This window comes from Neophocaena asiaeorientalis, unplaced genomic scaffold, assembly GCF_003031525.2.
Source record: "Neophocaena asiaeorientalis asiaeorientalis breed wild unplaced genomic scaffold, Neophocaena_asiaeorientalis_V1.1 scaffold76, whole genome shotgun sequence".
In the NCBI taxonomy this organism is placed as follows: Eukaryota; Metazoa; Chordata; class Mammalia; order Artiodactyla; family Phocoenidae; genus Neophocaena; species Neophocaena asiaeorientalis.
This window is the reverse complement of record NW_020173668.1, coordinates 2,909,052-2,923,523: the sequence shown is the minus strand read 5'-3', so window position 1 is coordinate 2,923,523 and position 14,472 is coordinate 2,909,052. Positions and strand designations below refer to the sequence as shown.

Genomic DNA, 14,472 nt, shown 5'->3' with positions numbered 1-14,472 from the left:
AAGGCGGGTTTTGTGGCCTTGAAGGAATGAGGGACACGTGGGTTGAAGTACTTTAATGTGTCACACACACACATTCCTCCCCTCAAGGCCGATTTAGATAGTGACACTCAAGCCTGCCCAGCCTTGCCGAGTCCTAATGGCAGAAATTTGGGTCTGGAGGAAGGAGCCAGAGAAGGGTAGCCTGGTGAAGGGGGCAGAATGAGTGTTGTCCTGATGTCCTTTCAGCTCCCCGCAGCCAGCATGCACGTATGGGAGGCCCAGATGGGTTATCTGTCAGCTAACAACCTCTCCAAACTGGTTGGGCTACCTGCTCCTCCCTCCCTCAGAATCCCATGCCTTCCCTAACCCAGAGACTCCACGGCAAACCGCCCTCCCCGCCCCGCCCAGTCCAGCACCTGGGATAACATCCCAGGGATCCTGGGCTGTAGGTCTGGGGGGAACTCAGCCCAACCCCAGTGGCCTTCCCCACCTGATGAGGGAAGAGAAAGGGAGAAGGCAGGGGAGTCTGTGTGAATCAGGAAAGAAGGGGGCAGTGCTGAGAGCCAGAGTTCCTGGACTCCTTTCCTAAACTCTGAGATCAAAGTATACCTCCCAGTGCCCCTCCGCGGGTCTCCTTCTAGGGCTCCTATGTACTTTTGGCCTCCACTGGGGTGTCTGTAAGTGTCTCGACCTGGGGACCCCTCTGAGGCTATCTCGATTTCAGGGTTTCTCCAAGACGGAGGTCTCTAATGTCTCAGTCTGGGGGTCCCTCTGGAATGTCTCAGTCTCTCACTGTGAGGGAGCCCCTCTGGAATGTCTCAAATGGACCCTCAGAGTCCCAGCCTGGCAGTCCCTCTGAGGTCTCTCAGTCCAGGGGCACTTAGATGGAAGGTCTCAATCTAGGATCCTTTCATGGTGTGTGATGGGAAGCTTGTCTCAGCCTAAATGTTCCTCTGGACTCACAGCTGCCTCAAATGATGGACACCTGACAGTAAGGCAGTGACAGTCCTTGGAAGGCACTGCCTGCTGGGCTGCCCCACCCCTACTCCCTCTGGTGGCAGACAGTTCAAACCACATGCCTCTCTAGCCAAGAAGGATGGGGAGAGCAGCGCTTGGGTGCCCTAAAGTTCTGCTTCCTGCAGCACGACCGCCACCCTCACCCCAGTCCTCGAACCAGAACCCTGTGTTCATCCTTCTGCTTCACCCCTGCCATGGTAGGAGGGAGGAGAGGAGGGTCCAGGGTTCCCAAGCACCCATCCAGAGAGGATCCCGGTTCATTACAGAGGCTCTGGAATTTCAACCCAGTTCTACCTATTCTTGTCTTTGTGACTTAACCTCTCTAAAATCTGTTTCCTCATCTTTAATACAAGACTTAAAAACAGTACCTACCTCAACAGGCTGTGAGCATTAACTAAAATAATACAAGAAAATGTTCAGCCCTGTTCCTGGCACAGAGCAAGCCCTCAACACATGTTCACCGCTATCATTACCATCCAATGACACAAAACCCAGGAATAAGAAAGTGGGAACCAAGACCAAGCCCCTGAGACCTGGTGGGATATAAGTCACCTCACCTGCCCCAGAGATCTGTCTCTACCTTTCAGATATTCATTCATCAACCATGTATTTATTGAGCACCTATCCTGTACAAGATCTGATGCTGCAGAGTATCTGAAGATGAATAACATTCCTGGTCCTCAAGGAGCTCGTAATTTTTGGACCCAACCTCAGGTGGGGACAGAGCTTTCCCACCCCCTAGTCTCAAGAGAAGAAATCATCAAGGTGGGTATGAGTAAGAAACATCTGTGTTTCAAGGAGAAAGCTTTATTTGTGGGGAGTGGGGTACTGCCCAGCCCTGCCATGCCCACCCCCATCCCGGCCAGCCGGCTTTACTTCTTTCGGATCTGCAGGGCCTTCTCCTTCCTGATCTCCTTGGCCAGCTCCCCAATCAGTCTCCAGTACTCATTGAACTTGAGCTCTGAGTCCTGATTCACATCCAAGCTCTTCATCTTCTCCTCTAAGGAGCCCACATCCTGAGGAGACACCACAGGGAAGAGTGGGGTTAGAAACGAGGGTTTTGACACAGGGAGGGAAGAATTGCCAATCGCCACTCCCTTCCCTCAGAGAGCACTAGGATCTGCCCCAAACCTTCAGGACGAAGCTGCAGCTCCAACACAGCACCGCCCTGGTGCCCAACTCCAGGGGGAAGCAGAGGAGGGAAGTGGGGAGCCTGGTTATAGTGTTTGCTGTGGTCTAAATATACCCACCGTGGCAGATCATGAACCATAAACATGATGTCACTGAACGCAGAGAGGGGAAGAGCTGCACACAACGGGCCTTCAACGGCAGGTATGGGTGGGCTCCAGCACGCCGCTGTGCAAGTCCTGGGATAAGCCCAAAGACACTCGGGGAGCCCTTGTAGGCCTTGACTCACTCTGACCACCCACAGAGCCTTCTCAGGCCACACTCCTCCTTTACAGAAAGCTGGAGAAGTTCACAGCACTTGGCTGCCCATTTGCATAATCCTAGTGTCTTCTCATTCTTCCAGTTGGGTCACTAGCCTGGTAGATCAGAGGAATGGCAAGGACACAAGGTATGTGGTTTCCCAGGGGGCCCTTGGCAAAGTCTCTCCCAGCAGACCTGTGAAATCTAAGGATATTCTAAGTTGGACCATCGTGATCAAAGGATTGGTTGCCAGGTAAGTAACCACAACCAGAAAGTTGACTGTTGAACAATGGATCCATGTCAAACCAGACAAGGGTGCCTCAGGAGGAGCTCATGCTAAACATTTGAATCAACATTTGGAGGAAGGCAGAGAAGGCTTGCCAAATCTATAGATGGCACAAAGCTAATTTATAGAAGAGCTAAACAAGATGTTTTTTAAAGCTACAATCATGCTTATTTATAAAATACTGTAAGCATTGCCAGTGGAAGGCAACGATGCCCAGTGTAACACACAGATGGAAGGGGAAAACATACAATTAGTCAAGAGAAAGAAATAAAAGGTAAAATTGTTGGGAAAGAAGACGTAAATTCACCTCTTATATTAGCAATTATATAATTGTATACCTAGAAAAAAACGGAAGAGTGATAAAGGTTAACATTTCAACAAGTGTAAGCACGTAATAGTGCTGACCATTCTGAGCATATGCTGAACACCCTACATGCTTTACATCATTTAATCTTCATAATCTGCTAGGATGAAAGTCTCCTGAGCACAGGGACCTTGTCCGTCTTGTTCACCACCATAATGCCAGTGCCTGGGAGAATGTCTGGCACATAGCGGAGGCTTGTTCACCACTGTAACCCAAAGCCTAGGACAGTGTCAGAACAGAACGTAGTAGGCACTCAATAAATACTGACTGAATAAATGCAAGACCAATCCAACAAGAACGGTATTACTATGAGTCCATTTCACAGATGAGAAATGAAGGCTCAGAAAGATTAAATAACTAACCCGGGATGACAAGCTAGACCCTGCATTTGAACCTAGACTGTCTGACTCAGAGCTTATGCTCTTACCCACTAATCTGTATTTCTTCCCCCAAAAAACTATTAGAAATGATAAAGTATCAGGTGACAATATTAATACACAAAAACAAATACCAGTTTGAAAATATAATATGAAAAATCCCACTTAAAATAGTAAAAAATAAAATAAAGCACTCAGGAAAAAATGTAGGACTCTCTTAAGCTTTTGTGAAGAAAACTGAACTGAAGGATATGAAAGAAAACAAGAATAAAGAGAAAAACATACTTTTTTTAACAGAGAAAGATTCAATAGTGTAAAGATGTCAATTTTCCCTAAAATAACATTTTTATATAATCCCAATTAAAATATTTACAGGATTCTTTTTAATATGATTAAATGTTACTAAAATTCTTCTTGAAAAATCAACATGTGGGATCTACTGGTAAAATTCTGAAAAGAAAACAATAATGAGGGAGAACCAACCCTACAGGTTATCAAAGCATATTTTAAAGCCACAGTAATTAAATGAGAATGTTTCTAAATAATAAACATCAATGAAACAGAATAAAGAGCCCCAAAATATACATGGGAATTGAATAAATAATAAGTGGGGTATTTAACATCAATAAGAAAATTTTAATAATAAAATAAAGTCTGGGAGTTTTTTTAATAAGTTAAACTGAGGAAGACCTTTCTAAACATGGCATAAAACACAGAAGCCACTCAGGAAAAGTTTGACAGATTTGACTACATAAAAATTTTTTATATTCTGTATGGCAAAAAAGACCAAAAACAAACTCAAAGGACGAAAAGGCAAATTAGGGGGAAATGTTTGCAATGCACATAATAGACAAAGGCTATTTTCTTTATTTATAAAGAGCTATAATAAATCAATATGAAAAGAAAAACACTTTGATAAAAGAAACAAGCAGTTCACAGAAAAGGCAATATATATGCCTATCAAAAGTATTTTTTAAAGTTCTATTTCACTCAGAATTAAAGAAGTGTAAATCAGAACAAGACACCATTTCCACATATTAGATTGGCAAAATTTAAAAGCTCAGTAAGGGCTTTCCTGGTGGTGCAGTGGTTAAGAATCCGCCTGCCAATGCAGGGGGCGCGGGTTCGAGCCCCGGTCAGGGAAGATCCCACATGCCATGTGTGCCACAACTACTGAGCCTGCGCTCTAGAGCCCACGAGCCACAACTACCGAGCCCACGTGCCACAACTACTGATGCCCACGCGCCTACAGCCCGTGCTCCACAACAAGAGAAGCCACAGCAATGAGAAGCCCGCGCACCGCAACAAAGAGTAGCCCCTGCTCTCCGCAACTAGAGAAAGCCTGCGCCCAGCAAGAAGAACCAATGCAGCCAAAAATAAAATAAATAAATTTATAAAAACAAAAAAAATTAAATTAAAAAATAAACTCTCAGTTAGACCCATTTGGGGCAAGGATGTGGGAAACAGGCAGTCGCATGCATTGCTGTTGGCCATGAAAACAAGTACAAACTTGTTGGGAGGCAAATTAATAATATCCATAAAAATTAAGAACAAACCTTTTGACCTAATATTTATACTGCCAGACATTTACTCTATAAATATTTTCCCTTTAGTATGTAAAGATATATCTATATAAACAACGTTTGCAAAAGGGAAAAGTGAACACAAGAGAAATGTTCATCAATAGAGGATTGACTACATAAATTTGTGTTAAGCTACATATTAGAATACAGTACATCATTTTTTAAACTGGGAAAACAGCCTATATGCATTGTTACATTTTTAAAAAGCTATTTGTAGAACCGTAGGTAAGATGCATTTATTCATTCACTCACTCAACAATTTTTACTTCTTTTAAACTTTTTTACTATCTCACTTATTCCCTCAGTATTTTTTTTTTTTTTTGCGGTACACGGGCCTCTCACTGTTGTGGCCTCTCCTGTTGCGGAGCACAGGCTCCGGACGCGCAGGCTCAGCGGCCATGGCTCACAGGCCCAGCCACTCCGCGGCATGTGGGATCTTCCCAGACCGGGGCACGAACCCGTGTCCCCTGCATTGGCAGGCAGACTCTCAACCACTGCACGACCAGGGAAGCCCTCTCTCAGTATTTTATTGAGCACCTAACTAGGAGTCAGACACTAAGTGCTGGGGATAAAACAGTGAGCAGATTCCTTTCCTTTATAGAACAAGAATGTTTCCTACATGGAAAGGAAGAAAATTATATGTTACTTCTTGGTAACGTAAAATTGTATAATGGAAGCTAAGTTGTGAAGGAAGTGTTCTGAAAGAAAATAGCCCAAGGTAAAGGAACAGAACACAAGGAGGTGATCTCTGTACTCAGTGGTGAAGGAAGGTCATGCTGAGGATTTGCCATCTAAGCAGAAATCTGTCAAATGAGGAATAAGCCTAGCAGATACCTGGGGTGTGAGCATTCTGAACCAGGAGAGGAAAAGTAGAGACAGCATAAAGTGGAGAGTATAAATAACTCTCACTGCTTTTGAGGAGTTTTACTACAAAGGGGAACAGAGATGTAAGGCATAGCTGGAGGGAATTATAGGGTCAAGGGAGGTTTTCTTTTAAGACGGGAGATAGTAGAGCATATTTGTAAACTGATCAGAACAACCTAGTAGAGACAGAAATTTTGATGATGCAAGAGAGAAGAGGAAGAATTGAGGGCTTCCCTGGTGGCGCAGTGCTTAAGAATCCGCCTGACAATGCAGGGGACACGGGTTTGAGCCCTGGGCTGGGAAGACCCCACATGCCGCGGAACAACTAAGCCCGTGCGCCACAACTACTGAGCCTGCGCTCTAGAGCCAAAAGCCACAACTGCTGAGCCTGCATGCCACAACCACTGAAGCCCACGCACCTAGAGCCCGTGCTCCACAACAAGAGAAGCCACCACAATGAGATGCCTGCACACTGAAACGAGGAGTAGCCCCTGCTCTGCGCAACTAGAGAAAGCCCGTGCACAGCCACGAGGACCCAATGCAGCCAAAATAAATTTAATTAATTAATTTTAAGAAAAAAAGGAGGAAGAATTCAAAGAGTAATGTCTTTAAGTAGGTGAGAAGGGATGGGATTTAGTGCACCAGTGGAGGGGCTGGCCTTAGCAGCAGAGACAGATCATTCGTGTTAACAGGAAGGAAGGCAGGAAATGTGCTGATCGGTTGGTAGTTTTGGGGGAGGAAGCACATAGAAGTTTCCCGATGGCTTTTATTTTTCTCAGTAAGAAAATTTCTCAGTGAGAGGGAGACTATGAAAAGAGGTACTGGAGTTTAAGGAGAAAGGAAAAGTTGTGAAATAATCACCTGAAAGAGCTAGTAAATGAATTAATAGGGAAATGTAGAAGAATTTCCAGGTATTGCTAAGGGTCCTATTGGGGGCTGTGGTTATAGATTTAAAGTGAGACAAATCAACAACATGGCAGTGCATTTTTCTCTACCAGATTCAGCTGTACAAGCACAGACACAGAACGGTGGGTTTCACCAACAAGCTAATGAAGCTGAAATGTTGGATTTAACCTGAGTTGGGATTTTGCCAAATAACTAGGACAGAGAGAAAGAGAATCAAGGGAGTTGAGCAAGTGATTATAGTGGTGAGCCTTAGAACCCAGCTGAGTAAGAAGGGAAATAAGGTCTCGAGGGATGGTGATAGAAGATGAAAAAGTGATAGGGTCAAGAGACTGAAGTTCCCAGTGGAGTCAGGAAGTCATGGAGTGGAGGAACTAGATAGAGGAATAGAACTGTAATGACAGGAGGCGGTAGGCAGAGAAAGAGAGGCCTGAAATTGAGATTTTGGAGATGGCGCATTGGTAATGACAAGACCTAAAGAATGGACAGGGCAGCAGAGTGGAGGGGCAGGGATGCTGAGGTGCAGGAAGACAGAACCTTTGAAAGTAAGGAGTTGAAGAAATTGAAAGGCCCAGGGACTTCCATGGTGGTCCAGTGGTTATGATGCCGTGCTCCCAATGCAGTGGGCGTGGGTTCGATCACTTGTCTGGGAACTAAGAAATCACATGCCGTGCAGCGCGGCCAAAAAAAAAGAAACTGAAAGGCCCAGGTGTTGAATAAGTTGTCTGTGTGGATACTGAAGTTAATGACAGTGGCAGTGATGAGAAGAAAAACGGTAAAAGCCAGAAGCTGAAGCGCTATAAGGTGTGCGATTAGAAGGGTGGCACGTGGTACATACAAGCTTCCAAGGAGCTGGGTGTCTTAGGAAGGAGAACAGGGAATTCCCTGGCAGTCCAGTGGTTAGGACTGTGTGCTCTCACTGCTGAGGGCCCGGGTTTTAACCCCTGGTCGGGGAACTAAAATCTCACAAGCTGCATGGGTGCAGCCAATAAAAAAAGAAGAAGAAGAAACTAAGATCTGGAAGTTGCAAGGAAAAGCAAAGGGGTCACTATCTGCATTTCCAGGCCCAGAGGGAGTCGGATTTGGAAGAAAAACCAGTCATTATTTGACAAGGCTACAGGGAATGCTGTACTTTCAGGGCAGAGCCTGAAGTTTCCTGTGAGAAGAGGAAGGGAAAAGTCTAAGGATGTAGGAGATATTGCAAATGATAGACTATGAATTTCAGAGACTAGTTTGTGTTGTTTTTTTTTTTTAATCCATGTTCACACACTTTTATGTGCTTTTGAATTTTTAGAAAGGATGTAAAAGAAACTGTTAACAGCCTGGGATGATGTGCCAACCCAGAGCAGATGAAATGTAAATCCCTACTCCATCCTGTGAACAGGAGAGAAAGAATAATCCTGTCAGTTGCATTATTGAGGGGATTCCCAGAGCGGGTGGGGAATAATCACAGACCACTTACAGGAACCTCCTATACTGAGATTCTATGACTCCATTAATTTGGCTGTGTTTTGATTTTTGACAAACCCTTTCCCATAGCTGGGCCTCGGTTTCTGTATACGTGAAGCGAGGAATTTGGACCGTGTTTTCTCTTGGCCTCCTTCTAGCTCTGATGGCCTATGAATCTCCTGGAAGCCAGCTCTGGGTCCAGTCCTGTGCTGGGGAAATGAGACCAGAGAGGCACAGAGAGACACCACGAGAACCCAACAGCATCATCTGATGGGAGCACAAATCCCAATACAACACTCGCACTCACACAGACATAATATTACCTAACTATACACACAAACACACACCAAGCAAGAACACCCAGAACCATTTACATGTGCAGTCATCACACCCTCCTCCACAGTACACCTGTGGTCACCTTATCATGCTCAGTAATACCTCCTCATATACACAGGGTCCCACAGCCACTGGCTCCCAAAACCTCACACCCAGAGACCCCCACCTACCTTGAGCAGGTGAGGCAACTGCTGAGTGACCAGTTCCTTAAACTCATTGATGCTGAGGCTGCCCTTCCGGCCCTCCTGCCCTGCAAAGGTGAAGAAGGTGGTGACCACAGTCTCAATGGCCGCCTCCAGCTCAGTCAGTGGTTCGGCTGCCATTAGGACCCTGGGGCTGGAGCTGATGTCCTCACAGGGCTGATCTGCAGGAGGGGGAAGAAGAGAGAGTCAGGACAGGCCAGAGCGCCCCTGCCCTGGCGCTGCCACCTCAAGCCTCTGCCTGGAGGAGGCCTCAAGGGGAAGTAGGGAAGGGACAGGGATGCAGGGATGGAGCTTGGGGCAGGGGACCAGGCAATGGTACCTCAGTGTAGGTGGGGGGAAGAAATGTTCACTTCCAGAAACCCCTTCCTCTCTAGGTCTCACAGTCTGGGGGTCCTTTTGAAGTGTCCGTGTCTCAGGGACCCGTGTGTGGTGGTCCCTCAGTCTGGAGACCCCTCTGTCTGGGAGCAGGCTTTCAGTCTGGGGTCCTTCTTTGGAGTCCTCTCAGTCTGGTGGCCCCTCTGTGGGGTTCAGTCCCAAGGGTCCTTTCTTGGAGCTTAACCGGCCTCAAAGGGTCATGGGGTTGTTTGTCTCCAAAGCTTGTTTGTGCAAGGACCTGTCTCTACACACACACACACACACACACACACACACACGCGCGCGCGCGCGCGCACACACACACACACACACACACACACACAGGCTGCTCTTCCCAGCAGAGAGGCCGGGGTCTGGCAAATGCCCAGCTGTGGTCAGGGCTGGCTTGGTCTGGGCAGACCCCGCCTCTCTGTCGTCCCGCTCGCCCCTCCCCTCGGGGGCAGCTGGGCAGAGTGCGGAGCCCAGGACCCCATAGCCCTCCCCATCCCCGTCTCCCAGCAACAGGTCCTGGATGGGGCTCCGCTGACTGCCCGCGCCCAGGAGGGATTTGGTACTGGCACTCACCCACAGCGCCCGGAGTGGAGGGGCGCCGGGGGCGGAGGGAGGGTACGGGTACGGCTGGGGCAAGGGGTCATGCCCAATCATCCTCCCTTTTCCCACCCACCCCCTGCCCTCTGCAAGGACTGCTGCTGGATTTCCCAAAGCCATTTCCTGAATCCCAGTCTGAGCCGGCTCCAGGGTAGGAACCTGGGAGGCCAGGGCGGAAAAAGGCTCCCCAGGAACCCTCCAGGGGTAAGGGTTGCGACTCACCGGGGCAAGGAGATGGGATGCAGCGAGACAGGAGCCCTAGGGCTGAGGTTTATAAGCTTCCCTGGAGGGAGGAAAGAGCCCCTCCCAAGCCCGGAGGTGTCAAGTTTCCGTCGTGCATTCTGAAGAGAGGAGCGCGCCCAGTCACGCCTCCCGCCCGGCCCTCCCCACCCCAAGCAATCAGGCCTGGAACCCTGGCCCCACCCAACCAACGCAGCCCACCGCAGCCTCCACTTGGTGAGGGGGAGGGCCCGCCTGGAGCTGCCTGGCCAGATTCCATTCAGCAGGCATCCTGGGGTCCCATCCCTCCCAACACGGGGAGCCTGCTGCCCCACTACACCCGCCCCGTCTGATCTGGAGTATGTATGTTGGGGCGTGGGGAGGCCACTGTAAATTCAAAGAATCAACTGAGGGAGCTCGGCACTGAGAGGTCCCATCTAAGAAACACCACAAGAGGGCCCCTCAGAATGGGATCCCACCAAGGACCCTGCAGCCCTAGACCCCTACAGAGGATCCAGACTGAGACCCCACAAACAGAGGGGGACCCAGGCCGAGCCCCCGATAGAGGAGACCCTGGATTGAAATCCCGCAGTGGGGTCTCAGGCTGAAACCCCTCGGGGAGACTACCAAGACTAAATTATTCACTGAGAAGTTCCCCCGCTGAGCCCCTCAGCCAGGTGCATGTACCTCTTCCTAGCCTAGCAGCATACCCAGTACTGCGGGAGGCCGGGGGAGCCGAGAAGGCCTCTGAGTGTTCCTTCTTCCCAGGACCTTTCCCACCTCCCTTCCTCCTGGGCCCTGCCTTTTGGGATCCAGCGTAGGGGGAGGCAGGGGAGGCTGGAGAAGAGGACACAGGCCAGCCTGTTCCAGCCCAGGAGACAGAGGGCGCCTCTGTCCACTCCTGGCCCCTTGCCTGGGGGCGGGGGGGGGAGGGGGAAGGACGACTGAAGACAGGTCTCCCCACACAGCTCCGGTAGCCACATTTGCAGCCTCGTCTGTCTGTCCAGAACCTGCTCCCAGGCTGACAGTGAGTATCCTGCCCCATCTGCCCTGGGTCCCTGCCCTGGCCAGCCTTGTGGAAAGGGGACTTCAGCAGGGCTCCAAAAGTCTGGGGAAGAGCTCGGGATTTGGGGGAGACAGTGTTTGGAAGGTGGTGAGGGGAGGCAAGTGAAGGTCAGAGGGAGATCTGGGAGCTCAGTGAATAAGGAAGCCAGTGGGGAACGCAGCCACTGAGTTTCCAGGAGACCAGGCCCTCCTCCCACAGAGCTCTCACGTGCCCCCGCAAGGCTCCCTCCATCTCCCAGGTGCTGGGGAGGAGACCCAGCTCTCGCCTTGCTTCCAGCGGTGTAAGAATAAGAAAGCAGATGGACCAGCTCCTTCTGCCCACCCACCCCCCGCCAGCCGTGGTCTCTCTGCCACCCCACCCAGCCTTGCCAAGAGCTCAGGTCCCAGGGAAGTTGGGGGGCGGGGGTGGCAGAGCATGAATCATGTGATACCAGGAAGGGGGCACTAGGGTACTATACCCACTCCCACTGTCCCTTCATGTGACCTCCCCTTTCTCCTCCTCCTCTTTCTTGGCCCAGTTTCTCCACTCCTCTTTCCTCTCATTCTTTCCCTTTGTTCTTCTGTCTGCCCCCTCCCTGCCAAGAATGGCCCCTACGCAAAATCCCAGGCTGCTTGAGGTCCCGGCTTGGGTTCCATCTCCCCCGTGTCTCTGTGACAACCGCTTCTCACGTCCGGAGTTCAGGTGACATTCACAAGGGCCCCATTGAAGAGCTAGGATGTCATCTGATCAGGGCCCATTGTCCAGCCCCTCAGGTCTGGGGAAGGATGGGGACACCTGATCTGAGACACCTGAGCTGCCCCCTGAGGCTGTGGAGGGGCCAACCGTCCCAAGGCCAAGGGAAAGAGACCCCCTGGCTTGGCAGTCCCCTCTCCTCAACAGACCCCTCCATTTTTCCCCTCCTCTCTCCCAGCCCCTTGGATTCAGAGGACCTCATGCACTCAGCCTTTATCTCCCCTAACACATACCAGCCCCATTCTCCCTGCTGCCATGTCCCCACATCACCCAAGTTGGGCCTGGGGGTGGGAGTGGCAGGGACAAGATCCCACAAGTGTCCTCTCCCCCTCCCTGGAAGCCCTGGCTCCAAGAAAAAGGCTCAGACATCCCTCTTTCCCTTCCCACCACCACACAGTAGAAGGGCTGAATCTGCAGAGAAGCAAGGCAAACCAAACTAGAGGTAACAGAGGGAAGCCAAAGTGACATGTTCAGGAGAGAGCAGTGTAGAAGGACCAAGAGAGGCCCCCGGTCTGCTGACAAGAAACTCAGAGGCAGTGAGACGCCCCCGTCCCCATGAACCTTGGGCCACCCACTCAGACTGCCACCCTATCCACCAGGCCAACTAAGGGCACCAGATTGACTCCTTGCTCGGGGTGGGCAGCAGAGTCAAGGCTATAGAGGGGAGCCCAGCCCACCATCCCCAACAGCAGATCTTGGCTGTGCTGGGCAGGCAAGTCCAGGGTAAAAATAGAGCCAGAGGAAGCCAGGCCGGGTCCTGTGACCACCCCTACCTGCCTGCCCCACCCTCCTCAGTGTGCAGGCAGCCAGGAGCAACTGCAAAGTGCACTGCAGGCCTCTAGAGCCAGCCCAGCTCCAGCTGTTCTACCTCCATGCCCAAAGCCCTGATTCCCTCTGGCTTGGGTGTGGACTGAAGGGCACAGAGAATGAGGCTAGACTTAGGTCTGATCAGTTGTGGTGGGGCTTCGATCTCATGGCTCTTTGAGCTGTGGGCCCCTACCCCAACCCCAGCTACCCCAGGCACGGTCCCCAGCTCACTTCCATGGTGGGACGTGGGTAGGTGAGCTACAAGATGGGCTCTGAGCTGGAGACGGCAATGGAGACTCTCATCAATGTGTTCCACGCCCACTCGGGCAAGGAGGGGGACAAGTACAAGCTGAGCAAGAAGGAGCTGAAAGAGCTGCTGCAGACGGAGCTCTCCGGCTTCCTGGACGTGAGCACAGGGTGGGGGTACAGGGTGGAGTGGGCGAGGGGTGGGGGAACAGAGTGGGCACCTCCCTGCCACATCCCCATCCCACCCCAGCTCAGCCCAACCATCTCCTTCCTCTCCCAGGCTCCCCTACTCTTCTGGGTTCAAGTCAAAATGCCCTGATTTACTGATCACCTGCTAAGGGCTAGGCCTTGTGTAGATGCATCAATAACAAAACACACAGTCTAGCAGGGAAGGACTGACACTTGAAAGTAAACCTTGAACACCAGGAAGCACCCGGGGCCTTAACAGAGGTGCCAGAAAGAATTATGGGAGAATATTAACCTGACTGAAGTGGACGGCTTCTCCAAAGAGGTGGCACTCAGGCCCCTGGAAGATCATTAGGGTAAATGTAGACATTTTAGGAGGAGGTATAGTATCTGAACAAGAGCATGTGAGAAAGCAGATGGAGCGTGCTTGGTAGTTTTGACTGGACTGAAGGATGCAAAAGAGAAGCCAGTAGAAAGTGTACCAGCTTTGAGGTTTTATGAGACCTGGGTTCAAATTCTGGCGCTGCCACTTAATAGCTGTGTGACTTTGGGCATGTTCCTTAACCGTCGACTGTCAATTTGTTTCTTCTCTAGAATGGGACTAATGAAAGCTACTTCTTACTATTTGTGCTAGAATTAAATGAGACAGTGCTTGTAAAGCTCCTAGTATAGTGCTTCTCACATTGTAGGCACTCAACATATGGTAATTGTTTTCATTATTCTGCCTTGTTAAGGAGCTGATTCTGTAGGCAACAGGAAGTATTTTGTTAGTTTTGAGGACAGCAGCGAGAGTCCCATAATTAGAAGTAGTTCTCTCTCTTGCTCATCTCTGCCTCCTTCTGCCCCCATGCCCCTGACTCAGTGCTGTTCATTTCCCTATACACCTACCTCTCCATCTCCTCCCTCCACAGGCCCAGAAGGATGCGGATGCTGTGGACAAGGTGATGAAGGAGTTAGATGAGAATGGAGATGGAGAGGTGGACTTCCAGGAGTATGTGGTGCTGGTGGCTGCCCTCACAGTGGCCTGTAACAACTTCTTCTGGGAGAACAGTTGAGCAGACAGCCCCAGTGGGCAGCGCCCTTCGCCTCCACCCTGCCATACCTGCCCCTTCACCCTGCTTCCCCCTCACCCCACTTTTCCCTCCCCACCAATAAGGGCGCAAGAGTAGTGGGCCAGGCCTGCAACTCATCTTTCATTAAAGGCTCCTCTCTCACAAGCCGCCAGCTGCTGTCTGTCTCCTTTGGGGTATGGAAGTGGGTGGGGAAGTGAAGGCTGCTCACTCCCAACTTGCCTTATTTGGGGAGGGATCTTATTTTGAGAGAGGTCAAGGGGCCATTACATCTTCCTACTTAAGGAATGCTCAAGGCCCAGGAACATTGGGGTTCAATGTCCCAGCTGGAAGTGGAGGAGACATCAGCTTCTCAGATATAAAGCCAGAAGAATTTCCCTTCAACCTTCAAAGA

At 50.2% G+C, this 14,472-nt stretch overlaps 2 protein-coding genes across 6 annotated transcripts; one reads left to right on the top strand and one right to left on the bottom strand.

Moving 5' to 3' along the window:
* Positions 1–1,766: 1,766 nt before the first annotated feature.
* Positions 1,767–10,102, bottom strand: S100A13 (S100 calcium binding protein A13). 2 transcript variants are annotated; one of them, XM_024748350.1, is made up of 3 exons: positions 9,975–10,102; positions 8,757–8,950; positions 1,767–2,012 (listed from the first exon to the last, which is right to left on the bottom strand). In XM_024748350.1, the coding sequence occupies exons 2-3, from the start codon at positions 8,907–8,909 to the stop codon at positions 1,869–1,871; spliced, it is 297 nt and encodes a 98-aa protein (XP_024604118.1). In that variant the 5' UTR covers positions 8,910–8,950; positions 9,975–10,102; the 3' UTR covers positions 1,767–1,868. The 2 variants fall into 2 exon arrangements, with proteins under 2 accessions (XP_024604118.1, XP_024604119.1); XM_024748351.1 differs by lacking the exon at positions 9,975–10,102 and adding an exon at positions 9,109–9,352.
* Positions 9,895–14,227, top strand: S100A1 (S100 calcium binding protein A1). Of its 4 annotated transcripts, none has more exons than XM_024748355.1 (4): positions 9,895–9,956; positions 10,940–10,998; positions 12,826–12,982; positions 13,920–14,225. In XM_024748355.1, exons 3-4 carry the CDS (start codon positions 12,842–12,844, stop codon positions 14,061–14,063), a joined length of 285 nt encoding a protein of 94 aa, XP_024604123.1. In that variant the 5' UTR covers positions 9,895–9,956; positions 10,940–10,998; positions 12,826–12,841; the 3' UTR covers positions 14,064–14,225. The 4 variants fall into 4 exon arrangements, with proteins under 4 accessions (XP_024604123.1, XP_024604122.1, XP_024604121.1 ...); XM_024748354.1 differs by having other exon boundaries at positions 12,819–12,982; XM_024748353.1 differs by having other exon boundaries at positions 9,899–9,956; positions 12,830–12,982; positions 13,920–14,227.
* Positions 14,228–14,472: the final 245 nt, after the last annotated feature.